Genomic DNA, 26,501 nt, shown 5'->3' with positions numbered 1-26,501 from the left:
TTGTTTGGACAAATAAAATGATAACAGCAAAAATATCTCATAAGAGTTTAATTTAAGAACTGATATCTACCAGGCATTAAATGAACAAGAAATTTAAGAAAACAATGGTCTAATATTTTTTTCTATGACTGTACATCACTCCAAGGTACATTGAATACTAAAGATGGCCAGCATAAGACCATTATGAGGCGGAAACTACAGGTACAATTGTATTAATGAAATAATATTTTCCTGAAATGACAAAAATTCAAAAATAAACCCATTTTGAGAAAACTCTTCCAATTTTTCTAATAAGGAAGATGAGATGTAAACAGGAACAATCTGTCATGCTTTAGTCCTGTGGTAGATGTGAAAGAAAGAGTTGTGCCTCTCTAGATGTTTCTAAAGTCTCAGGTAACTACAGCAGGCCTTATGAACCACACAGAACAGATACTTAACCAAAGAACTTGAATCAAAATAAAGTCTCTCTTACTGTCTCATTAAAAAAATGTACTCACCTCTTTTCTAAAAGATTGGGCGACAGCAGAGCAGCAGCACCGATGATAAAGATGAAAGTGGCACTTGAGCTACAGAAAGACGGAGGTGTGTGTGTGTGTGTGTAAGAGAAGAAAAAAGACCTGGGGGTGTGAATAATTCATGTATCACGTGCATGACACTATCTGTCCTGTAATTATTTCCAATTAACAGTTGACAGAAACATAACCAAAACAGTGACATACCTCTTTTTGTCATTTCAATCAGACACACACACAGGTAGTTTTTGTCCAGATATTAATAATAAGACAGAAAGGACAGCAGAGACAGTGAGTGAGACACAGAGAGGCAGTGTGAGACATTTGATATATCAAGTTTACAGCGACAGGTGTGTGTCTGTGTGGAATCAAATTTCTGTCTTTACTGAGTCATGATGGAAAGGTCAAGAAAAACACAAACACACCAACAAGGTAATTCATGGAATATCATCTCATGTAAGTTAATATGATATGAGCACAATTAATGTTTTATTTCACTTTGTTTGAATACAAGAAGAAAACACAACGAAATGTGTAATCACCTATACACTGCCCGACAAAGCCTAACTGCAGTAACTACACAAAGGATAAAACTGAGGAAAACTGCTTTAAAGTTATTTAATGTTTTTTAACTGGCCAACCAGTTATTGGGTTATTACCAGGGTTATTGGTAGGTAAGTAACATGACACTTATTTCTACATGTATTGATGATGTAATTCTTATGCTCAAAAATCATGATTTATTTGACCTGAGAACCCAAAAATGTAGTTACTGCATTCTGGTTTTGCATGGCTGTAAAAGGTTCTAATAGTAATACACAAACAGAGTGCAGTAACTAGTGTTTAACAGCTCTATTCAAAGATCTGTGTGTTTTAGACTTAATGTTATAAAGTAATGTTACATTTTAGTCTTAATATAACTTTATCTCACTTTTTTACTTAATCACTACCTAGATAATAATTTCCCTATAAAATAAACTTATAATTTCTATTGTTCTTGTCTTCACTATTCAACACAATGAAGAAATATGAGGCTACACTGTATCACATATTTGAGTTTGATTTTGTCGTTTCTGCAAACATTGAAATCTAAAACTTTGTCACAAGATAAAACAGACAAAGAGGAGTTCATTTTTAGTTATAACTCAATTTGGAACAAAAATGTAGTAACTGCAGTTAGGCTTAGTAGGGCAGTATAGTAGAGTAATGTTAGGAACAAATAACCGTAATGAATATACAACAGAGACCAAACAAAGATCTAAATGATTTATTGTTAACATCACATTTCCTTTTATTTCTTTTCAGTGCTTCTCTGTTGATGCAACTAACATGATTTGACTCATAAAACTAGTGAGACTCCAGCTGCTGTAAAACAAAATGGTAAAATATGAGGCAATAGAAAACTTAGTGTGTATAAAACGACGTTGTGATGGGATAGGAAGTGAAAGAAAACATTTTTATCATTCAAGAAATAAACTGCTTCAACACTAATATGTGTCATTAGAAAACGTGATGAGATCAGCCTAAAACCCCTCCAATCATTACCAAACAATTGGACTTTGATCAAAGGGTTATAATTTGTCTCTCATATATATACAAATGTACACAAAAATACAAAAAAATATACAATTATTGCCTTTGCATGCCATGTGTAGATTAACTCTTTTAACAGTGCTTTCCTATCACTGCTTCTATGAGATTTACAGAATAACAGGCTAATTGGTAAAACAATAACATAAACAAACACCAGCTCTATTTATAATAATCATTCACTGCAAAACAAAATAACAAAAAAACACTTGAAGTTTAATTAAAAAAATGATGCTCTATATTACTTTACAGTGGTAAAGCAATCAGGATATGATGCATTTGGTAACAAGTCATTTTGATGCACTGCTTTACTAGATTAAATATGAACTTAGTAAGGAAGACTCAATTGGTTATTGAGTGTGTAGGATTTAACACCTTTTTCAGAGTTAATCAGGAACAATTCATCAAGAAAGTGGCCACTATGCAGATTAACAGATATCTATAAACTAATCTGGGTAATTGGCATTGTATTTAACCATCTGTATAAGAGTGATTTATTCTATGCTTTATTTGAAACTGTTTTAATTATTTAAGGGGATAGTTCAGATGTTTGAAGTTAGGCTATACTTTGAATATATTCCACTGTAAGACAGCCCTGTTGAAATTTACATGGGAGGAACTGAAGCCATTACTATGGTCTTTTCAAAACCACCAAACTCCATTGACAAAAACAGTAATTTTACTTCTCAAAACACAGAACTTGCTGGTGTAGGCTGAGTTCACTAAAGTCAAAAGATAGACCGAGACAGTGGTTTACCCGTGTTCTGCAAGGTAAAATGACTGTTTTTGTCAAAGGAGTCTGGTGGCTTTGAAGAGAGCATAGATCTTAATGACAGCTTAAGTTAGGCGGCTAAAATAATACATCTTGCTACTGCATTGGCGTGCTGACTTCCATCTACAGTCATGAAAAAAATGATTAGACCACCCTTGTTTTCTTCATTTTTTTTGTTCATTTAAATGCCTGGTACAACTAAAGGTACATTTGTTTGGACAAATATAATGATAACAACAAAAATAGCTCATAAGAGTTTAATTTAAGAGCTGATATCTAGCCATTTTCCATGCTTTTCTTGATGATAACCAAAATAACAAAGGCTAGATATCAGCTCTTAAATTTAACTCTTATGAGCTATTTTTGTTGTTCATCATTTTATTTGCCCAAACAAATGTACCTTTAGTTGCAACATGCATTAAAATGAACAAAAAATTTAAGAAAACTATGGTCTTATCATTTTTTCCATGACTGTACTTTGACTAATACACTGACTAGGTATCTCATACAATCCCACTTTAAAAAATCCAACCTATCTCTTTGATGATGATGCAATTAGTAGCACACAGTTACAGACTGCATACAACCACAAAGCAGTGTTTATGGTGCAGGACTGCAATGGTTGATAACTCCCTGTCTAAAGCTCTGGACAGGACTGCCTCAGGAGTGCTCTGATGAACTTCTTCAGCTCTTTGTCACTTCTAGTCCACCTCACCAGTCGAGTCAGCACCAGTCGTCCCTCTTCAGCCTTAGCCAAAGCCAGGAACCATCCACTCTGAGCCCCTCTCCCCTCTTTTCCTCCTTCCTTTGACTGTCTCTTATCCGTCTGTTCCTCCTCTACCCCCCTGTCTTCGTTTGTCTCTGCCGAGTCTAAGCCAGGACAAGTACAGGTGCCTCCTTCTTGCAGCCACAAAGCACTGTGGGCCATTGCGCCTCCAATCCCTTCTGCCCTCTCTGCACCTCCCCCTGCCCACCTCAGGATGCGGCTGCGGGCTGTAGGCACCAGCTGACGGTCCCCTCCCACCATCGACACACTGCCCAGACGCATCTTAAATGCTGAAGCGGAGACAGAGAGAAAATCCTTTAACAGGTGCCATTTGAGACACATTGTAAAACCGTTCTGTCTCTGTGACCTGTTTCATTTTCAGCTGGAGTTATAATACAGGGTTATGCTGTGTTCTGCTGCATTGTTAACCCTCTATGGTACGGTGTTGCCCTCAGGCAACATACCCATTGTTGGCCTGTCAAATTTCTAAAATGCATGTTTTTGAGTGATGTGATACTTTAAAAAAGGGGAAGAGTACAGGGAACAACTAGCAATGCTTTAATTTGTCACCCTTTTTGCAGACTTTTCCCAAAGGAAACATTACTCAAAACGTAATTTCCTGGCCCTTTTCCATCTGGAAAAAAATATATTCCGACTGATAGGTGAGTAAACCTTCATGAAACCGGTTAAAAAAGTTCCTTTTATAATGTTTTTAAATTTAAAATGTTATGTACCCTGTTGAAGCTACTGAATCTTTTACACATGTTTATTAAATAAATAATGTTAAAATGAATTTGAAAAACTTTCTTTTTCACTTGCACCATTATGGCACAATGTTGCCTATGAGCAACAAACCCAAAAAACTTCCACAAAACAAAGAATTATAAAATGTATCTATTTGAAGACAAAAAAACCCCACTCCAAACATGTTTTTCCTTACTGGCATCATAATGCGTACCATAGAGGGTTAAAGGAATAAAGGGATGTATTTTGTAGGTATATTATCACATCAGTTTGCTCTCACCATATGGACTGTGGCAGAAACTCTCCTGGATGTCAGCTTCCCCTTCAGCAGCAAGACTGCAGGCATCACAGATAACACTCCCTGGGGGTGGAAAAGAGACGAGATTAGATGACTAAAATCATTAAGGTGGTGAGACTGTTGTCTTTGAGCAGAAACTTCAGGATCAAGCAATGCAGAACGACTTAAAGATAAGGTTGGATAGATTAAAACTTCATTGATCTCCAGAAGGGACATTTCAGTTGTTACAACAGCACAACAAAGAGGCCAAGGAGGTAGGAAACAGAATCACTGCTTTACATTTTTTTAATAAAACAAAATAATTAAACAAAGAAATGACATAACACAACACAACTTATACATTTCATTAAGGATCCCTAAAATTAGTGTGGCAAAGATATGTAGTTTACTGAACATTATATGGTTGAAAAACTGGACAAAACATATAAAGTTGACACTTTCTGAATGAACTCAAGCATTTCTTTAACAAATTGACATTTCTTGTTACTTATTAGCAGAAATAAGTGCTGAAACTGATATGTCTGGAACTAATCAGTATTGGCCAATGACATTGGCATGCTGATATCAGTTTGGCTTCTTGTATATTTGTGTGGCCAGCCCTCTTTCCTGGTTACCTGGCAGAGAGGAGGTCATGTGGCTTAGGTTGTTTGTTTGGAGACAGCTGGGAGCTGCTCGACATCCTCCTGCACTCATCTTTTATATATATGTCCACATTCTATGCATCATTTTGTCATATGAATGTTCAATATTGTAATTTTACAGACGCCATCTATTTCCTCAATCTTTCCCCCTATAAAGAAGTCTGTTTGGAGAGTTTGGCAAGGGTAGAAAAAAGCTGGTGTCATATAGAGGCAAATTTGTGTTGTTGGGCTATTGGAGCTGTCCTCAAAATGATAAATTCTTAGTTGACTTAAACTCATATTATTTTGTTGACTAATCAATTAGTTGCTTTATCTGACAAATCTGTAAATCTGTGTTTCTCAACAAACTAACTTTAAATTCAACCACATTGAACCTTGTGTTTACCAGAGATTTACTCTTGAGTTGTTTTTTTTTTTTTTCATTCAGCATGAGAAAAGCATTAAAAATGCCTAATCAACTAAAACAGAAACGGCAAATTTGTCAACTAAAAAACTCAATAAAATGGACATATACATTGTGCTAAAAAAGTAAAAAAGTATGGTGATGTAGTGAACTAGGAGAGCCTGAGGTAATGACTGTAGGGCATGCTGCAGCAGGGATAGGAATATATGGTACATGTGCACAGAAAGAAGAAAAGGTATGCAGTCATGGAAAAAAATATTAGACCACCCATGTTTTCTTCAATTTATAGTTAATTTTAATGCCTGGTACAACTAAAGGTACATTTGTTTGGACAAATATAATGATAACAACAAAAATAGCTCATAAGAGTTTAATTTAAGTGCTGATAATTGGACATTTTCCATGGTTTTCTTGAAAATGAGTTCCGTTATAATCAAGAAATCCATGGAAAATGGCTATTTATCAGCTTTTAAATGAAATTAATTAATTAATATTTGTCCAAACAAATGTACCTTTAGTTGTACCAGGCATTAAAATGAATAATAAATTGAATACAAAAGGGTGGTCTAATATTTTTCCCTTGACTGTATAGCCCTATAGACTATGTAGGAGGTATAAAGCCAATAGCCATATAGCCTAAATATAGCCCCTATCCGAAACATTTGTTCATGACTATACCTAGACCAAATTGTGTAAAATTGAATTGGAGGTAACATGTTAATTTAAAAGTAGCTGACAGTTTGCCTGGCTATTCTACTCAGTCAGTGTGATTAAAAAAACTTGAGTGAGATCCGTCCACTGACCTTTCAGAGCCTCCTCGTGCCTGACCTCCTCCGCCGTGCGCCCCTCCTGCTCTCCGGTTGTGGGGATACAGAGCTCGGTCTGGCGCGGGAACCGGGTGCAGTTGAACATCTCCGGCCAGGGGAAGCCAAAAGCGCTCATCACCGGCACGCATCCGTCCCGCACGGCCTCGCAAAGGCTCCTGCAGGGGCTGAGAGGCCCGCTGAGCTCCGGCAGACACACCGGGGCGAACAGCGAGCACAGGAACTTCTTGGTGTCCCGGTGGCACAGCTTGGAGATGAGGGGCAGCCAGGCCGCCGACTGCTGCTGGACCTCCCTCAGTGTGTCGTGGCCGAGCAAGTTGGGGAGCCGCATCTGACTGTAGCCGATCCCGTGGCACAGAGACAGGGTACTGGGGATGGGTTTACACACCGAGCGGACCGAGGAGCTGAACCCGAGCGACGGCGGCCCGAGCTGGGCAGGAGCCGCGGTGTCAGAGGCATGGGAAGCTCCAAGCAGCAGGAGAAAGCTGAGCACAGAAACATACATGGTTTTTGCTCCGAGAAGAACAGAGTGAAATCTGCTAGGCTGCTGCTGCTCCTCTGTCTGGACTTGACCGGCATGTAGGTGTAAACAAAGAGGTGTGGAGGAAACGGGGGGTTAATGAGAGGGCAGGCGCCTCCCAGTCACCATCCCAGCCCATCAGACTGGTGCCTGCCTCCACATTTAACACTGCATACTGTTTGTTTCTGTTGCTTGGCACAGACAACATAAAGAGGAAACTGGTGCAGTGAACTATTTAATCATGTTTTTGCACATATATGGTTATGTCTGACACAGGATGTACTTTGTAAAGCCAGACTCTAGATTTTAAAATCAATGTTTTCAAAGGTACATTTTTACTTCACGTTTTTCAAATACACATACGTTTCACATTTGCTCTTAATGCTGTTAATTTGTTTTAAAAAATGGGCTACACATGGTTTTGAACAGGGGAGAGACTTTGCTTGTGTTTTGTAAGAAATGAATCCAAAAAGTCTTAAATACATTACTTTTTTTTTTGTAAAAGTAGTGATAATATAAAGATGCTTTGGAGCATGAAGAGCATTAAAAAACATTACTGTCAGTATTGTTAAATTGTTACTGGAAATAAAAGGTAACTCTTGTGTATGTGTGTTTGAGGAGCAGTATGTGTGTGACTCATCATACTCAGCCAGAGGCTGTGAAAGACTCTTTCATCTTTTTCCAGGTAGACTGCCACATGTGCACCAACATGCCTCGTTCTGTTCCCTCATCCTGCTGCTGTCTGTTGATTTTACTGAGTAGCAACAGTAGTAACCTATAGTATGAATATTGACATAGTGATTCAACACAATTTAATTTAAAAGCGGATTGCGGGAGCAGAATACAAATTGTAATTCTCCCTAAGCACAGGCAGACACAAGAGGCTTTCTTGCTACTGGTTTATTTGTCGCTCTCTCTCCAAATCCACCATGAAAACTAAACACACATTGTCAAAAAAATAAAAGTTAACAGAATCAGAAATCAGAATCAGGAGGAACTTTCCTTGTTACAATTGCTGCTGTATAAGGAAATTATATAGAAATAAGTATGTAAATAAAAAGATTTAAAAGCGTGCTGTACTAAATATACAACAACAGTATTTCATACAAATGCAACAAGTCTTAAGTCTTATGTAAATAGAAAACTTGGACCATGTTGACTTAACATAAAATAGCATGCACAGCCTGTGAGGTAACATTTCACAAACTGCATGCAAAAAGGAATAATCTTCAATATTCAGAGATGCATGTCCACAAACAATTCTCATTTATGACATTGATCATGTATTTATTGAGTTTTAACAGTTTACAAAAATGACATTTTAATACATTTGACAAAGCATCAAAGTCAAACTATAAAGAATCCACAAATCCACTCCCCCCACCCCAAAGGAAAAATAAATAGTTAAAGAAAAGAAATAACAGAACTAATAATAATAAAAAAATAAAATAAAATAAAAAATAAAAAGAGGGTAACGACATTACATATTCATACACAGCTTAGCATCACATGGTTAAGATATCAACCATTAGGGACACATCACCTTCAGGTTTCCAAAGTTTCCTCAATTTCACAGTTCTCCAAGAATGTAAGAAAGGGATTCCAAATCTCTTTGAATTTGTCAGATTTGTTTTTCAATGTATTTGTTAACTTTTCAAGGACAAGACATGCTGACATTGATCTTCTATTAAGTAAATAATACAAATTATGTAGGGATATATTGGCAACATAAACTATAAATCTGCTTTTAAAGAGCCACTCTGTCAAATGACCAAAACCTTTTACATGCAACCTTGGGATTTTTATTATTTTTATTTATTGATTTATTTTATTTATTTACTGTGCAACTTTTTGTAATATTACAGTAAAATTATATAAGCACTGTTGATGTCACGTTTAAGATTGCAATTTTATTCCATATTTTATCGTAAAAAATAAAAAGTTTTTCCATCAAAAGAAACGCTGTTCTGCCATATAATTGAGACGAAAATACTTTATAAATGCTGCATAAATTAAAGATTTTACCATTAAATATTACAGTATATTTGTGTTAGAGATATGATGTTTAGTACATTTAACAGTGAGAAACGTATTTTTAGAAAAAATAAATGCAAAAATTACAGTGTTGGCTTGTAAATATATTACATTATATTTTTGTTACACACACGGTGCCAGAGTATTTTACAGTGGAGTAATGTATTTTTTTTTTTTTAAATGTAAAAAAAATACTGTTTTGGCTGATTGTTACTGAAACTGAATTAACCCATTTATCATTTTACGGTCTTTTACTGTCATGGTTTAGCAGTTTTTCACCGTAAAATCTACAGACATGTTTTACAGTGTATAGAAAATAAAATAAAATAAATATATATATATATATATATATATATATATATATATATATATATATATATATATATATATATATATATATATATATATATTATTTTATTTTATTTTTTTCATAACTCACGTTTGATGATGCCCCCGTCACGTGCCAGGGACCGCAGCAGCCTCTCGTGTACCGGAAGGGGTCGTTGTGTTGTTGCACCAGAGCTGCTGTCATGTGATGATAGCCCGTCCGAGAAGCTGCTGCTGTTGACAGTAGCTTCCTTCCTTTAGATGAAGCTAAAGTAAAAAACCAAGTCGGAGAAAAGTTTTATGTGTGCCGGAAAAAAAGAGAAACAACACGGCTGGTTTCTGACGGAGAACAGGAGGGACGCCGGGGTTGACGGACGCTGACATGGGTTGCTGTTACAGCAGCGAGAATGAGCCCACAGAGCAGGTAGCTAGCTGCTAGCCGGCTAAAACTCTCCCGATAAATAACATGCTTTTATCTAGAAACAAAGTACGTGATGTTATCTTGTTCCTCGACTGTGTGTTATGCAATAAGTGCGTTTGAGTCATGTGTGACGACTTTTTTTTTGTGGAGTTAAATTGATATGACACCTGAATAGCAGCTTTAGCTTGCTAGTTAAAGCCTTCAGGAAAGGCCTGACCCAAGACAGGCAGGCAGGCTGTGAAGTTAGCTCAAAGATCTAAAACCATCATAGATGAGAACAGCTGAACAGATTGAAGGGAAAGAAACATGTTCAGAAGAAAGCCTTCTTACTTATTTACAGAAGGATTATATTACGACTGAGCTTTCACGGTTTTTCCCACGAAACCAAACTGTAAATATCTGAATTACTTGTAAGATTCAATTGAAACATAAACAGGCTCGCCAACAACAAAACAAGTGATGTTCTGGGCACCATGGTTATGATGCATTTCATGTCATATGACCCCTGCTATTTTTAATTTACGGAAACAAGACAGCTGTGCCTTTTTTCAGAATATCTTCCCTCATATGCAGTGGTGGAAAGTAACTAAGTACATTTACTCAAGTACTGTTACTTAAGTACAATTTTGAGGCACTTGTACTTTACTTGAGAATTTCCATTTTATGTAACTTTATACTTCTACTTAACTACATTTTGAAGCAAGAATTGTACTTTTTACTCCGCTACATTTAGCTGTCAGCTTTAGTTACTTTTCAGGCCAAGATTTAACCTAAAAAATACATTTAAAGTGATTCGACTTGTTTTTTAAAAAAAAAAAATTAAACCTCATAACAGTACATTAAGTAGTTAAAATGAGCCCTGTCTTGATCAAATTAAATGTTGCTTACATAAACACATCAATAATACTAATAATACAATAATATATTTGGAATATATAAAACAATCTAAGTGGGCCCATTCTGCATAATGAGGACTTTTCCTTCAGTAAGTTTTGAATGCAGGACTTTTACTGTAGTGGAGTAATTTCACAGTGTGGTATTAGTACTTTTACTTAAGTAAGACATCTGGATACTTCTTCCACCACTGCTCATATGCAGGAAATCTTATCTAGCAGATGTGAAATGTAATTAACCACATTTCCTCAAGAACTGTACCTAAGTACAAATTTGGGGTAAATGCACTTTACTAGTTGTTTTTTTTTTTTTACTCCACTACAGTTGGTCATTTGATTTTGAAGAAGGAAGTGTTCCTTGAGAAGGGTTTCCTTTTTCTTCAGCTAAATAAATGATGCAAGGAAAATGCAACATACACAATAATGCAGCAGTAGAAAACAAAAACAAAACAGAAACATCATATAATTGTAATACACTGACACGGACCATTTTAGTGTACAATGTGGTAAGAATGAAACTGGAAAAAAAAACAATGACTTGAAGGTTAAGGGTCAAGTGAGTCAATAAAAAAACCCCGTTGCAACAGCATAAAGCTGTTCCTTGAGAAACGTCTCCTATTTCTTAAGATAAATAAACTATTTTAAACCCCCCTTGGGTCGAGTGGAAAATGCATTGTCATACAGCTGGAAACAAGGCAGTTTTTCTGAGCTAATTTTAAAAAAGCTGACTCTTTAGAGGTGTGTGCTTCTCACAGGACAAAGATGCTTCAAACATAATCATTGTATAGAACATGATGCATTGCTGTAGATTAAGTTACCCAACAGTGTATAAAGTAGGTAAAATTGGCACAACTTAAAACATCTACTAGGGACCATTTTGGTGTACAATAAATACTTTTCAGTTTTCATACTTTTGGTACATTTTGCTGATAAGAGTTCATACTTAAATATGGTTTTGAATGCAGGACTTTCACATGTAGTGGAGTTTTTTCAGTGTGGTAGAAGTAGGCCTTAAAAGATGTGAATACTTCTTTCACCACTGCTTAATAGTAGCAAAAATAGTAAAGTAGAAATGCATATCTACTCTAAACTATTTGGCTGTTATATCCAAGTAGTTCAAAAGTAACTAGTGTCTTCTTTGTAAGCTAAACATTTGACAAATACAAGCAAATGAGTCCCTTTTGTCTAAATCAGTGTGAACTTATTTGTATTTATGCTTATTCCTAATTAGGGCTGGGTGATATGTCGCTATAAAAAATATATCTATATATTTTTGAATGTGATATGGAATTAGACCATATCGCATATATCAATATAGTTCTTTATATATAAATGCTGCCCCTACTAGGGTTTGTCATATTTACGTCTTTTGTAATGTTCATTATTCTTTTCTAATATCAATATATTCATTTCAGAAAAAGATTGGCTTATTTTATTTCATAGGCTATTTCTATTTAAGATATTTGTTTATTTCAATGTGCTCTTTATGGAGCTTTGATTTTTTTTTTTTTTTTTAAATGTACTCCTGTTGTTATACATTATTTATGTTCACTTAGATAAACGGTTTCAGTAAAACTACGTGGCATGTCATATTTGACTTTGACTGAAAATTTGCTCTCACTTTGTGATAAAAATATTGGGATATATGTCGTATATCAATACTCAGCCTAAATATATCGGGGTATGACTTTTGGTCCATATCGCCCAGCCCTACTCCTAATGCATTTACTGTGAGTGTTCGAATGGCAAAACTGACCTCAGACCACGATCTGTAGAGAGAAATTAGAGGCGTAATGTTAGTTAATTCTGAATCAATGATCTTTTGATTTGCTCCGCAACTGTAACATTTTGGTGAAATGTCATGAGGTGAAAACTTCTTAATAACTTGTTGCCATTCTGATTGACCCCTTCCAGGACCCTGAAGAACGTAAGCCGCTGATTCCCCACCCGAACATTGCCAACAAACCCCCAAATGGGACCGACTGGATCACCAGTGTCCCCTCAGCGAGAACGGATGAACAGGCCCTCCTTACGTCCATCCTCACCAAGACAGCACAGTAAGACACTCCATCATGTAACTAGGCCTGTCACGATAATCACAATATCGACTTATCGTTCAATATATAAAAATGGACACAATCGCTTTTTTCTGGACTCAAAATATTGCAGTTTTGTGCTTTTTTGGTGTTGTGTTAAAATTAAAGCTGCAAATGTTTGACAGGCAGAACAAATTGCCAAAAAAAAGTATTTTTTTCCCAAGCAGCCATTCCAGCTGTTTATATGTTATTTAATAATAAAATAATATAATACATAATGTTCATCACATCACAATGTTTTGTTAACAGAGCCTGAAAGTGTATTTTATTTGTTTTGGTTGTAGTTTGTTTATTTATGTTTTATTTAACTAGGAAAAATGTAATATTTGTTTTCCACATTTCAATTCCAATGTTTAATATTCTCGAGATTTAAAAATTAATTGTTGTGAAAAGGATGAACTTATTATGCTCTAATATCGTTATATAAAACTAAAATGACATTGATACAACAATACTATCATTTAACGTGATAGTTTCTGGGAAAATATGTGGTCTAAAAAAATGTGTTGTCATGACAGGCCTATATGTAACCATAAACGAGCCAGGACGTGTTTCCTCATAATGAAGCAGTGATTAATACATTTGCCATTATTTCCTTTCTGTCAGAAACATCATCGATGTCTCAGCAGCTGACTCTGTCATGATGGAGCAGCATGAATACATGGACAAAGCTCGGCAATACAGGTATGTGGATGTGTAATGTTTGTTGTGGACAGCTGTTTTGCAGTTTTCTGTTTTGTTTTCAGTGTCTGAAATCATTAATCATTAATTATTAATTAGCTGAATCATACTTGTAGGTATCCTATAAACTATAGAGATAACATCATTATTTGAGTTATCAGAGACATTTAATGATAACATTCATAATATATAAGATAATAGATATCAAGCTTCTTGGTGTATGTACTGTGTGAACATTGTACTGAGCTTTTCAGTGTTGTGTTAAGGTCATTTATAGCTTATGGGAAGTAAAGTCATGGAAAAAAATATTATGCCACCCTTGTTTTCTTAAAATTCTTGTTCATTTTAATGCCTGGTACAACTAGAGGTACATTTGTTTGTGCAAATCTGTAAATCTGTGTTTCTCAACAAACCACTTTAAATTCAACCACATTGAACCTTGTGTTTACCAGAGATTTGCTCTTGAGTTGTTATTTTTTTTTTTTTTAGAAAAAAGTAATTCAGCATGAGAAATGCATTTAAAAATACCTTATCAACAAAAACCGAAACGTCCAACGTCAACTACAAAAATCTCTGAACTAGGAGAGCCTCTTGTTCATTTTAATGCATGGTACAACTAAAGGTACATTTGTTTGGACAAATATAATGATAACAACAAAAATAGCTGATAAGAGTTTATTTTAAGAGCTGATATCTAGACATTTTCCATGGTTTTCTTGAAAATGATTTTGGATATTATTAAGAAAACCATGGAAAATGTGTAGATATCATAATGAGCAAGAAATAGAAGAAAACAGTGGTCTAATATTTTTTCTATGACTGTAGATGTTCCGATCACTTAAAGGGATTGTTTGAATTTTTTGAACCCCCAGTTTGGAGAAGCAGTACCGACATGGAAACTTATCAATGTTAATGTATTTTAGGCACCTAAAAATGGCCTACGCATTAAAAAAAATCAATACCAGTTTAGCTGTACACTATATCAAGAATATTTTCACTGTTTTACATTGCTGTTAGACAGCTCTGTTTATGCATGGAGAACTGAAGCCCTTACCTATGCTCTTGTCAAAGCCACCAGACTCCTTTGACAAAAACAGTAATTTTATCTTGCAGAAACCAGAGTTACTGATTTACTTGATTTGTAGATGAATTCAGAGCATAGATGAATATAACGGCTTCAGTTCCTTGTCGGAAAAGGCTGTCTGACATCAAGGTTAAAAAATATTCTAAATATAGTGTACACTTAAACTGATATTGACTATGGATAGATGCTTCATACAATCCCACTTTAAAAATATTTGGACTGTCCCTTTAAATATTGTTTAAAATGTGAGGCAGCTGTTTATCTAAATGCATGAAGTGGTTGGTGTTGTATTGGTGGTTTGTGTTGGCTAAGATGAATGTGGTAAGAGTAAAACTGCAAACACTGTTTAGAAATTCCTACCAACCCAACGACCTGATGGGGAAGTGAAACAATAAAAATCATTTCAACGCCATGACACATCCTGGCTAGATTTCGACTCAGCAGCTTTGTTTAGTCTTAAATACAGGTGCAGAAGTACAGGTCCTTAGGATACAGCGATCAGTTTCAGTCAAGGTGACAAACTGTGTTTTAAACTTAAACTGCAGCTCAGGTAATGACAGGGCAGCAGCCTCAGTAAGCTTGTGTTTTGTTTCAGTACAAAGCTGGCTGTGTTAAGCAACAGTCTGCCCCAGAAGAAAGCCCTCGCTCTCCCTTCCCTCACCAGCCAGCCCCACCAAGTGCTTGCAAGTGATCTGGTGCCATACTCAGATGTTCAGCAGGTAATCATACACTGGCACACAGCCAAGATACGTTGGCATGTGTTTTCCAGCACCAACATTCCTTCTTGTCATGTCTTGTTTCCTTGTTGGCCACATTTAACATCAGAGAGAGACACAAGCTGTGTGGCATTTCAGTGTGTGGGGGTGTGACTAAATGTGTGGCTGAAAATAGATCTTAAAGATATCCAACGTGTTTCCGTTGTCAATGTCAAATTATGTTGCTCATACACAGCAAACTATTCTTGTGTATATTGTGAATTAGGCCTGTCACGATAAAAAAATTTTTTTAGGACGATATATTTTCCCAGAAACTATCACTATGAACGATGGTATTGTGGAGTACATCCTTTTCCACAGCAATTCATTTTTAAATCTGAAGAATATTAAACATTGGAATTGAAATGTGGAAAATAAATATTAAAACATCCTAGATAAATAAAACATAAATAAACAAACTACTATCAAAACAAATTAAATAGACTCTCGGGCCCTGTTAACAGAAATTGCACTGAGAAAAATATATTATATATTATAAATAATGTATAAACAGCTGTTTGGCAATTCCTACATCCTGTAAAACATTTGCAGTATTACTGAAATAGCACAAAAAATCTGCGTTATAATGCGTCCACTGTAAGAGAGTCGTGGCTCCTTTAAGAGGCAGGATAGTCAGTGCTAACAGGCTAACAGTTAGCTCTGTAGCAGTGCAGTGTGTTTGTGCTGCAGCAGCATGTGTTCACTTTGCGACCTCCGTTTGTTTACAACAAGCACCGGACACTCTGCACAGTTGGCGACGCTGTTTAATTTACGATCAGCGGTGGACACTTTGTGTACAGTTAGCATGCTGGTTGTTTACAATAAGCGGCAGCCGCAGTGCAGTTAGTAACGGCAGCCGCAGTTGTTGCGCAGCTGCTGAGCTGAACAGTGAAATCCAAAATGTTTCAACGCCGGCTTTGGCACCAATTCCATTTATTACACCAAACTTTCTGTAGTTGTGCAGCTGTCGGGAAACTTGACTTCGAGTAAAGCCTGATTTCCACTGGCCACGGAACGGCTGCGCCGCTGATCGCTGCCACTCTAATCAATGAGACCATTTCCACTGGGCGCACAGCGTAACGTCTCAGCAGGGTCCCAGCTGCGTCTTTCCGCTCTGCAGCGCGATCAATCGATAGCACTTCTATTTTAGCGTCAAGCTCAACAGAGCAGATTGCACCAGACGGGAAATCAACGTAATACACTTCCGTCCCCTTTCAAAATAAAACACAATATGCAGTTCATGCGGCCTAAAACTACTTCACATCAACATTACGTTAAAAAGATACAAGTTAACAGATCAGCAGTCAGTCGATCAAAGGGTCTCAGAGGGTCGGAGACATGGACAACGAGACTGACTGTTGAAGTGGAACAGCATACAATCATTTATGACATAACACATTATTTTTATAAGGATAGACGGCCAGATCAACAGACCTTCCACGTCGTATAACTAACCAGATTAATCCAGGTTTTTAGTATATTTTTTATTGCTACATGACAAACAAGGTACCAGTAGGTGCAGTAGATTCTCAGAAAACCAACAAGACCCAGCATTCCTGATATGCACGCTCTTAAGGCTGTGCAATTGGACAATTAGTTGAAAGGGGTGTGTTCAACCCACAGTACACAGTGAAGCATGGTGGTGTAAGCATCATGATATGGGCATGTTGCCTTATGCTGAAGAGGACATGCCCTTGAAATGGGTGTTTCAACAAGACAATGACCCCAAACACACTAGTAAACCAGCAGAATCTTGGTTCCAAACCAACAACATTGATGTTATGGAGTGGCCAGCCCAATCCCCGGACCTTAATCCAATTGAGAACTTGTGGGGTGACATCAAAAATGCTGTTTCTGAAGCAAAACCAAGAAATGTAAGTTAATTGTGAAATGTTGTTAGATAATCTTGGAGTGGAATAACAGCTGAAAGGTGCCACAAGTTGGTTGACTCCATGCCACACAGATGTGAAGCAGTTCTAAAAAACTGTGGTCATACAACTAAATATTAGTTTAGTGATTCACAGGATTGCTAAATCCTAGAAACAAAAGTTTGTACAGAATAGTTTTGTGTTTGTAAAGTCAGTGCAGACACTGCTATATTTTTGAACACACCCCTTTCAACTAATTGCCCAATTGCACAGCCTTAAGAGCGTGCATATCACGAATGCTGGGTCTTGTTGGTTTTCTGAGAATCTACTGCACCTACTGGTACCTTGTTTGCCATGGAGCAGTAAATAATATACTAAAAACCTGGATTAATCTGGTTAGTCACATTGGCCTGCTATTATATTGAACACTACTGTATATACAGTTTGTCACGGGATCTCGCGGTCTCCCGTACGTTAAGGATTATCGCATTATCGGCTGGCTCGCTATGCTGCTGTTACGTGCCCGATGGGGAATGACGCTGGGCAGAGAATGGAGCACAACCGGGAACAGCCGTTCCGCCCGGTGGAAATCCCCAGTAACACTCACTATGCTTCAGCTGGCAAGCGTCCGTGTGTGTGAGCTGCGCCTACCACAGAGAGCAGGTTGAGCGACAGGAGAGGGACAGAAGCAGCGCGACTGGCAAAAATGTTGATGGCTTATGTAAACAACAATTATTGAATCCACAAAAACTATTGCGTCTAACGATAAGTCAATATATTGACTATTGTGACAGGCCTATTGTGAATTTTATTTATTTTGCACATAAACTCTAACTGTCTTTCTCTTTCTTTGCAGGTGTCTAAGATAGCAGCTTACGCTTACAGTGCAATCTCTCAAATCAAAGTGGATGCTAAAGAAGAACTGGTGGTCCAGTTTGCCATTCCCTGATTCTGCAACCCTGGCCCGCATATTGTTCCTCCCCTCCCGCTCTCTCTGTGTCACTTCTGCATCCTCGCCCTCCAGCCCACCCTCTATTAAAGCATCTTGGTCCTTTTGCTTCTTACAGTAGCTATGCCTCTAACTGCTATAAAGACAGAGACAATGCAGGATGGCACCCTATGGCTGTCCTTTAGTGTACTTAATTATGGGTCTGTGACAAATTGTCAGCATGGGCAATGAAAGGTGAAGGTGGGCTATTCGGGTGTGTTCTCATATTTACAACAATAAGGCCCCCCTCTGTACGTAATGAGTGGATCACAGTCTGAACCAGCTGTGGGGAAATCACCATTCATTCTTTCTTTTAACGGTTTTCATTGTCTTTATTTAGTTCATTTCTGTAGCCTGTGTACTCAGGCAAGCATTGGCAGACTTATCTTAAGATATGGAAGTATATGCAGTGTAGTCGCCTGGGACAGAGCTGAAAGATCTTTGGCACAATGCAATGGCTCTTGGTGTATATACTCATATATACAATCTCAACTGGAACAGGAGCAATAAGGAATTTCTGTGGCGTGGAAGACTGTAAATTATCACAGCAGTGGTTGAGTATTTAGCCATTTATCGGGATAAAACTTGCAGCAGGGCATAAAGTTTGCACTTCATGTATCTTTAATCCTGTTCTCTTGACCAGGGGAAAACAAAGTAGAAAATAGAGCCATAAAAATCAGAATGTGTTTTAAGATGTCATAAAAAATTTAGAAGGATGCAACATCCCTCAGTAATCCGGTGTCACGCTGCAGCCAGAACCATGTCTCACTACGACCTAAACATGAACCAGTGAACCAACCTGTCTTTAGTCATTTTCATTGACATTTCATTGTCATGTTTAAAAAACTGATGGTGAAACGTCTTGGGTTGGTTATTTGTTCTCCAGTTGTTAATCTCATATTCCATTTAAGGCTAAATCATGCGTGACCTGTCCATGGCTGGTGCCCTTTGGTGGGTGAGGAAGCAAACACAAGCAGGGTGGTGCTGGGTGGGCCTACTGAGGCCACAGGGGGAAGGTGGAGCTTTCTCGGGGCACAAGTTCTTGAGTTTACAGACAGTAATGTGCCCTCTGCAGTTTTCTAGCACTAAAAAAACTGGCAGACTCTTTAAATTAAATCCCAGATCTTTACATACTTAATAGCAGTGGAGGCATACAGAGATGGAGGGGGTGGGTGTGTGGAGGGTGCAGGGATAGATATCATGTATTCATGCCGCCTTTGTACAGAATTTTCTGATTGAATATAAAAACATGATGGATTGTATGAAGTTCCTCTTTTTGTAGAGAGTTCATTGGTCGGGATTGGCTAAGATCTTGTGGTGATAAAAATGTTTTTATGAAACACAAGAACACTTTTAAGCCTGTATTTGTTAGCTTTTTGTTAACGAAGCTTTTTGCTGCAGATTGTAATATGACTGGGTTGTTCATATTAATCAGAAACTAACCATTGTAGCAGTGTGGGCGAGCGCTAACAATCTATGTACCACAACAGATAAAATGATCTGAGACCTTTTTGTGATTATTTATTTGTGTTTTTAAATGTTTTTTTGCTCTTTGGAGGAGAGCACATGACTATATGCGTGTGCAGGGAGCACGGTGAGCCGCTCTGGAGTCTCTAAAGGGATGATCTGCAAGGCTGTGATTATTTCAACCACGCAATTGATTTGAGCTTTTTTGCAATGGGTTCTTGGCATTTTTTTTCTGTTTCGTTTGTTACTCAAATGTGTTATACTACCTGAAATATGTTTGTTATATCTTTAGGCTAGTACCAAAAAGTTTTAAGGTTTTTTTTTTGTTTTTGTTTGAATTAACTCATTAAAGATTTTCAACATAAGCACTCATGTTTTATTAATTAAATCTTAACATCCACATGCTCGTACCTGGGAAGTGGTTGCTTCAGTAACAGTAATTAACATCAATGACAGAGTTCGTACAAAGTTTTGTAAGTTTGAAAAATGCTTAATTTCAACCGTTAGGATTTCAAGGTTAGGAAAATGCTTGAAATCTGTTGGTTTCATCTGCACAAGCACTCAATTTTACATAAAATTGTCATATTCTCAATAAATCTTAATAAATTAGAATATTAAAGAAAGTTTATGTCAGTAATTAAATTCAAAAAGTGGAAATTACACATATAGATCCATTAAACAGAATGAAACATTTCATGCTTAATTTATTTAATTTCTTCTAATAATAATAATCATGGCTTACATTTAATGAAGACCTAAAATTCAGTGTCTCAAAAAGAATATTACAAAAGACCAATTTTTAAAGCATTTTTAACATGGAGATGTTGGCCTCTGAGAAGTATTTTCCATCTATCTGACTCAATACTGGGTTGGGGCTGTTTGACTTGAACTACTGGAAATGGACTTCCATCATATTCTAATTTATTGAGATGCACCTGTACAATCAATTGTTTTCAATTGCATTTCTGGTTTTATACTTTGAGAGTCTGGAAATTGTTGGTTTAGGTACCTTGAAAGTCCTTAAAAAGTACATAAATTTTAGTCTTTGGCTCACAGACATTTAACTCCTTATCACTTTATATCAAGTGATAAACACGTTGAGGTAAGAATTTGGACACAAAATACATTAAAAATTGTGCTGAACTCACCACATGTATACAGACACACAACATTTTATTGGTATTTGAGCAGTGGATGTGGAGCAGAATATCTGGGTGAAACTATGATTTCAACACACCATGATGGAGAAGAGCCAGCAGTCACTGCAGTGTCTCCTTACTGCTTCAGCTGCGGTTGTTGCTGTGGTGCCAAATCTTCGCCATGACACGCTCCTGGCGCGTCACAGCGCTGAAGTCCATCGTCTTTAACCGAGGCAGAGCAGAAATCACACGATTCCTAAATACACAAAAACATATTAGTGCAGCTACACTAAGTCATGTAGGTATGTTTTGTATATGAAAAGTGCTAATGCACATACTATAAATTGGGTTACAACCAGTGGTGGAGTGTAACTAAGTACATTTACTCAAGTACTGTACTTTTGAGGTACTTGTACTTTACTTGAGTATTGCTATTTTATGTAACTTTATACTTCTACTCCACCACATTTTGAGGCAAATATTGTACTTTTTACTCCACTACATTTAGCTGACAGCTTTAGTTAGTTTTCAGGTTGAGATTTAACATAAAATACATTTAAAGTGATTAGACTTTTATATTTATTTAAGCACACAGCAGTATTAAGTAGTTAAAGTGAGCCCTACCTTGAGAAAATCTAAACGCTACTTATATAAATGCATCAATAATATATTTAGAATATATAAAACAATCAAAAAAGTACATTTTGATGCTGATACTTTTGTACGTTTACTTCAGTAAGTTTTGAATGCATGACTTTTACTTGTAGTGGAGTAATTTCACAGTGTGGTATTAGTATTTTTTACTTAAGTAAAGGATCTGATTACTTTTTCCACCACTGGTTGCAACATACAAAAGTGGCATTGAATTATGAGTTCAACTGTTATTAGAGCCCGAGCAGGCAACGACCTGCGAGGTCCCTAGTATTTCGAATGATTCTTTATTTTTATTCTTTGTCCCAAATGATCGCATTTTTCACTGCCTGAACATACCCCAAAACTCATGAAACTTTAAATATAAGTCACACCAGGCGAAAAATTTTATAATCTATTGTCATTCTCAATTTTCACCACTAGGTGGCGCTATAATAAAGGAAAGTGCGTTTTGGCTAAAAACTCCCACATACTTCATCGAACATTCAAAAACCTTATATCCACATGTTCACTGAGTTTTGCTGAATCTTGTGAAATAGGCCACGCCCATTTTCGCCTAGAGTTTTTTCCCCGCAAATTCGCAAAATGTCGCAAACCTACTTTTTCGAACTCCTCCTTTTGCACCAAACTTTGCACACAGCATCTATGGACCCTCATGACAAAAACTTATTAATAAAAATTTGATAACCCAAAGAATACTCAAGTTATTAAATAACAACAAAACAACAAGTTTTGTATAATAATGCACAAACTATCCCTTTAATCCTCATACAGTGTCTGAAGGAGGACTCGTAACTGATATGTATAAGTTAGAAGAGGCAGGAAGCAATGGTGGAAAGTAACTATGTACATTTACTCAAGTACTGGACTTAAAGTACAATTTTGAGGTACTTTTATGTACATTTTATGTAACTTTATACTTCTGATCCACTACATTTTGAGGCAAATATTGTACTTTTTACTCCTCTACATTTAGCTGACAGCTTTAATTACTTTTCAGGTCAAGATTTAAAATGACAAACATGACACATTTAAAATGATTACCCATTTTATAAATTAAACCACTTAAAAGTTTATTAGGTAGTTAAAATGAGCGAAGTAGTGTCATTTCACAGTGTGGTATTAGTACTTTTACTGAAGTAAAGGATCTGAACACTTCTTCCACCACTGTCCTTTTTACTTCTTTACTTTTTTATTTATAATTTTTATTTTTAAATATTACATTTTATTATTATTATTTATTTATTTTTTTTCCCCGCAATTCGGCCGGTTGCGCTTCTGCGCATGCGCAGCCTTTAACTCCAGTACTTGAGTAAATGTACATAGTTACTTTCCACCATTGCTACCTGCCTCTTCTAACTTATACATATCAGTTAAGAGTCCTCCTTCAGACACTGTATGAGGATTAAAGGGATAGTTTGTGCATTATTATACAAAACTTGGTACAATTATTGTCAATGCCCTCCTGAGGATAACCCTTTAAGGTTTTATTGATCGGCCCCTAGGTGACACTGTGGTGGCAGTCTAATTTCATATTTGGTACCGTGGCCACACTTTAACACTTAAGGCAATGAAATTCATAGGGGTGGTATAGACTGGCCCCTGTAACGCACACACCCCGACGGCAGCATGCCCGGACATGCGTGTACTGCGAGGGCCCGTTCAGTACTGCTTGCAGTCCTAGTTTGTAGAATAGACCTTTAAGCAGCAGCGCCTGTGTGTGTGTGTGTGTGTGTGTGTGTGTGTGTGTGTGTAACCGGTGTTGCTACGCAGACTAGGATAAGTACTGTAATATGAGCTTGATCTGCATTTAAGCACCTGTTACAATGTTATGCACCTACATGCTTGCCAAGCATTCCTGTTCCACATTGACACACACAAACTCACAATTAAATTGCAGTGTTGTATCATAAGACTGAACCCTCACTCTTTACATCTAACGTGTGTGACAATATGATGTGCTGACTTTGTCTGTCAACTACCAGCAGCTGTGGATTAAGATAATACTTTATTTATGCCACGGGGAAATTCAGTTGTCCCAGCAGCTTCAGATACAGACTGTGGAGTTACAAAGAATGTTCAAGCAAATTTGCATATTAAAAAAAGAAATAAAGACGTTATAAACATACATAAATGACTTACATGGCTGCTAAATGTTATTATTAATATTGCACATATAGGGTTTTCCTATTTGTCGTATTTTGTATTGCACAGATATTGCACATTAGTTAAAAATATTGTTGCATTTTAAATAAAAAACGTTGTTGTATGTTGTAATATTAACAATAAATAAAACATATATATACATATATATAAAACATATATATACATACATACATACATATACATACATATATATATATATATATATATATATATATATGCGAAGGATATACACAGCATTAAAATGTACTTAAAGTATCAAAAAGTCAAAAGTGAAAGTACTCATTATGCAGAAAGACCCAACATAGATTGCTTAATATGTTCTAAATATATTATTAGATTATAATTGTAGGTGCATTTATTTAAGCAATATTTTACTGCTGTCAATGTAGGGCTCATTTTAACTATTTAATATACTTTATGTGGTTTAATTTATAACCAGTGTTATCACTTTAAATTGATCATGTTTTTATGTTAACTCTTGACCTGAAAAGTAACTAAAGCTGGCAGCTAAATGTAGTGGAGTAAGAAGTACAATATTAGCCCTTAAAATGTAGTGAAGTAGATGTATAACGTTACAAATGTGGAAATACTCAAGTAAAGTAAAAGTACCTCAAATTTTTACTTAAGTATAGTACTTGAGTAAATGTACTCAGTTACTTTCCACCACTGTGTAAATCCAGTCCATTCTTATTCTTATTCTTATTATGATAACTACAAGTATAATGATATAGTATGATCAGTTAATAATATGATAACTGCTTGGTGCTTACGGTTGCAAGAACCATACAACAATGTGTCGGAAGTATCTCACATCCAAACATTTTACAGCTCAGCAGGAGGTGTGTGTGTGTGATTGTGTTTGGATTAGTTTGGAAAGAAAGTCTCTACCTGTAAGCCTTGTTGGTTTCGATTGGATTGCCATGCAGAGTGATGGTGTGGAGATGTGGTAGCACTCCCAGCCTGTCCACCTCTGACAGAATAAAAATGCTGTTGCCGTGTAGATACAACATACGGAGTTCATGCAGCTCAAATAAAACCTGAAACACAAACACGGACATGCACACATATTGCAGATGAGTTAAATAAGACAGCAGAGCCCACATGCAAACAAGCGGAGAGACAAAGCTCACTTGATCTATGTGTGAGATTTTATTGAAGGAAAGGTCCAGCCAGGCAAGATGTGATGGTTCAACCAGAAAGTGGTTAACGGTCTTCTGGAGATCATGGAGGTGAGTGATGTTGTTGTTATTGAGACGCAAGGAGCAGCTTATGTACTTCATCTCTGAATTTCTCTTCACAGGCCGCAGACCTCTGCTGGGTTCCTCTGTCCATGTGTCTGAGAGTGCAAATAAAAGAGACACAGGCTTTTTTATTTTGTTTGATTTTTGTGTTACATTTCATAAATGTATTAATTAGTTTATAAGGGATCATGCATTGCAGTTATAATGTGTCCATCCAGCCTAACATGAAACTATAAAAGGTACAGTTATTTCCTAACAGAGCGTTGGTGGAATGTAACTAAGTACATTTCCTTAAGTACTGTACTTAAGTACAATTCTGAGTTACTTGTACTTTACTTGAGTATTTTAATTTTATGTAACTTTATACTTCTACTCCACTACATTTAGCTGCCAGCTTTTGTTACTTTAGTTACCAAGATTTAACCCAAATAATGTGATTAATTTAGAGTGATTAGACATTTTTTAAATAAAAATAACAGTATATTATGCAATTAAAATGAGACCTACCTTGAGAAAATGATAACACTGCTTATATAAATGCATCATAAATAATATTCTTCCAATAATATATTTAGAATAAATATAACAATCTGAGTGGATCCATTCTGCAAAATAAGTACTTTACTTTTGATACTTTAAGTACATTTTGATGGTGATACTTTTGTACTTTTACTTTTACTTAAGTAAGTTTAGAATGCAGGACTTTTACTTGTAGTAGAGTCATTTTGCAGTGTGGTATTAGTACTTTTACTTAAGTAACGGATCTGAATACTTCTTCCAACACTGGATTTACATAGCGCTTTTATAAAAAAAAAAAGCCACTTTACATAGACCACTGGTGTTAATAATATACAGATGATAGTACAGGAAATAAACAATTGTGCAAATTGTCATAGGCTGAAAAACCTGAGAGCAATATACTACCTGCCAAACTGCTGATGTGTTTAAAAGACAAATCCACTGGAGCTCCATACATATTAACACCTGTAGAGTCACTCACCTGTGGGAAGACATGACGCCATGCTGAAATACTGGTGAGTCAGCTGACCCAGTGATCTTCAAAGACATAATATAATATAATATAATATAATATAATATATAATTTGCTCGCATTATGTATCATGAATTTGCAAACACACTTTTTATTTATCCTGTAAGCTTAATGTCTCAGTATGTTGTGCACAGTGCAGCTGCTTTAATCCATACACTTCTATGGTAAATATATTTTAGTTATTGTCCTACCTCAGTTAACTGTAACAAATAGCATATACTTACCAACAGACTTAGTAAAACTATAATAGCAAAACGCTATTTTACTCAGATTGTTTAGAAATCCGTGTTTCAACCCGAATCGACAAACATTTACCTGTCGAAAGACAACAACGCGTTTCTAAGGAAACCAACAGGTACATCATGGGATTTGTAGTTAGGGATTATATATTAACTATCTATAGGCCTTTTATAATTAAATTTCACTTGCCTACAGATTTACAGTAAAATATAAAAAGTTGGTGTGTAAAAATCGTCATGTGATGCACACAATAAAACAATTATTAATTTACTACAGTAGGTCCCTTGCTAGAAACATCGTTTAATTATTTTCCGGCGTACACCGAAATT

At 36.3% G+C, this 26,501-nt stretch overlaps 3 protein-coding genes across 6 annotated transcripts; 1 reads left to right on the top strand and 2 right to left on the bottom strand.

The window, feature by feature from the left end:
• Positions 1-3,336: 3,336 nt before the first annotated feature.
• Positions 3,337-7,146, bottom strand: sfrp2l (secreted frizzled-related protein 2 like). Its single transcript, XM_059331754.1, has 3 exons — positions 6,530-7,146; positions 4,665-4,745; positions 3,337-3,930 (listed from the first exon to the last, which is right to left on the bottom strand). Exons 1-3 carry the CDS (start codon positions 7,053-7,055, stop codon positions 3,512-3,514), a joined length of 1,026 nt encoding a protein of 341 aa, XP_059187737.1. The 5' UTR covers positions 7,056-7,146; the 3' UTR covers positions 3,337-3,511.
• A 2,458-nt stretch (positions 7,147-9,604) lies between these two features.
• Positions 9,605-20,049, top strand: lamtor1 (late endosomal/lysosomal adaptor, MAPK and MTOR activator 1). The gene is made up of 5 exons (XM_059331938.1): positions 9,605-9,855; positions 12,660-12,802; positions 13,448-13,525; positions 15,202-15,325; positions 18,086-20,049. Exons 1-5 carry the CDS (start codon positions 9,814-9,816, stop codon positions 18,176-18,178), a joined length of 480 nt encoding a protein of 159 aa, XP_059187921.1. The 5' UTR covers positions 9,605-9,813; the 3' UTR covers positions 18,179-20,049.
• A 791-nt stretch (positions 20,050-20,840) lies between these two features.
• On the bottom strand, positions 20,841-26,455 carry lrrc51 (leucine rich repeat containing 51). Of its 4 annotated transcripts, none has more exons than XM_059331361.1 (5): positions 26,157-26,455; positions 25,882-25,937; positions 24,771-24,976; positions 24,529-24,677; positions 20,841-21,079 (listed from the first exon to the last, which is right to left on the bottom strand). In XM_059331361.1, exons 2-5 carry the CDS (start codon positions 25,901-25,903, stop codon positions 20,968-20,970), a joined length of 489 nt encoding a protein of 162 aa, XP_059187344.1. In that variant the 5' UTR covers positions 25,904-25,937; positions 26,157-26,455; the 3' UTR covers positions 20,841-20,967. The 4 variants fall into 4 exon arrangements, with proteins under 4 accessions (XP_059187344.1, XP_059187342.1, XP_059187345.1 ...); XM_059331359.1 differs by lacking the exon at positions 25,882-25,937 and adding an exon at positions 25,806-25,881; XM_059331362.1 differs by having other exon boundaries at positions 26,248-26,455.
• Between the last annotated feature and the right edge of the window lie 46 nt (positions 26,456-26,501).

Source organism: Centropristis striata, chromosome 4 (genome assembly GCF_030273125.1).
Source record: "Centropristis striata isolate RG_2023a ecotype Rhode Island chromosome 4, C.striata_1.0, whole genome shotgun sequence".
Lineage (NCBI taxonomy): Eukaryota > Metazoa > Chordata > Actinopteri > Perciformes > Serranidae > Centropristis > Centropristis striata.
The sequence above is the reverse complement of the archived record's forward strand: the minus strand, read 5'-3'. Positions and strand labels throughout refer to the sequence as shown.

Excerpts from the sequence above, each read along its gene's own strand:
- lrrc51 (XM_059331359.1), bottom strand. The coding sequence starts at position 25,857 with ATGTATGGAGCTCCAGTGGATTTGTCTTTTAAACACATCAGCAGTTTG. Across the intron at positions 24,977-25,805 it reads ACACATCAGCAGTTTGGCAG|ACACATGGACAGAGGAACCC; the intron begins GTAGTATATTGC and ends TTGCACTCTCAG. Across the intron at positions 24,678-24,770 it reads AAATCTCACACATAGATCAA|GTTTTATTTGAGCTGCATGA; the intron begins GTGAGCTTTGTC and ends TTTGTGTTTCAG.
- sfrp2l (XM_059331754.1), bottom strand. The coding sequence starts at position 7,055 with ATGTATGTTTCTGTGCTCAGCTTTCTCCTGCTGCTTGGAGCTTCCCAT. Across the intron at positions 4,746-6,529 it reads GCACGAGGAGGCTCTGAAAG|GGAGTGTTATCTGTGATGCC; the intron begins GTCAGTGGACGG and ends TTCCACCCCCAG. Across the intron at positions 3,931-4,664 it reads TTTCTGCCACAGTCCATATG|CATTTAAGATGCGTCTGGGC; the intron begins GTGAGAGCAAAC and ends TCTCCGCTTCAG.
- lamtor1 (XM_059331938.1), top strand. The coding sequence starts at position 9,814 with ATGGGTTGCTGTTACAGCAGCGAGAATGAGCCCACAGAGCAG. Across the intron at positions 9,856-12,659 it reads AGAATGAGCCCACAGAGCAG|GACCCTGAAGAACGTAAGCC; the intron begins GTAGCTAGCTGC and ends GACCCCTTCCAG. Across the intron at positions 12,803-13,447 it reads ATCCTCACCAAGACAGCACA|AAACATCATCGATGTCTCAG; the intron begins GTAAGACACTCC and ends CCTTTCTGTCAG.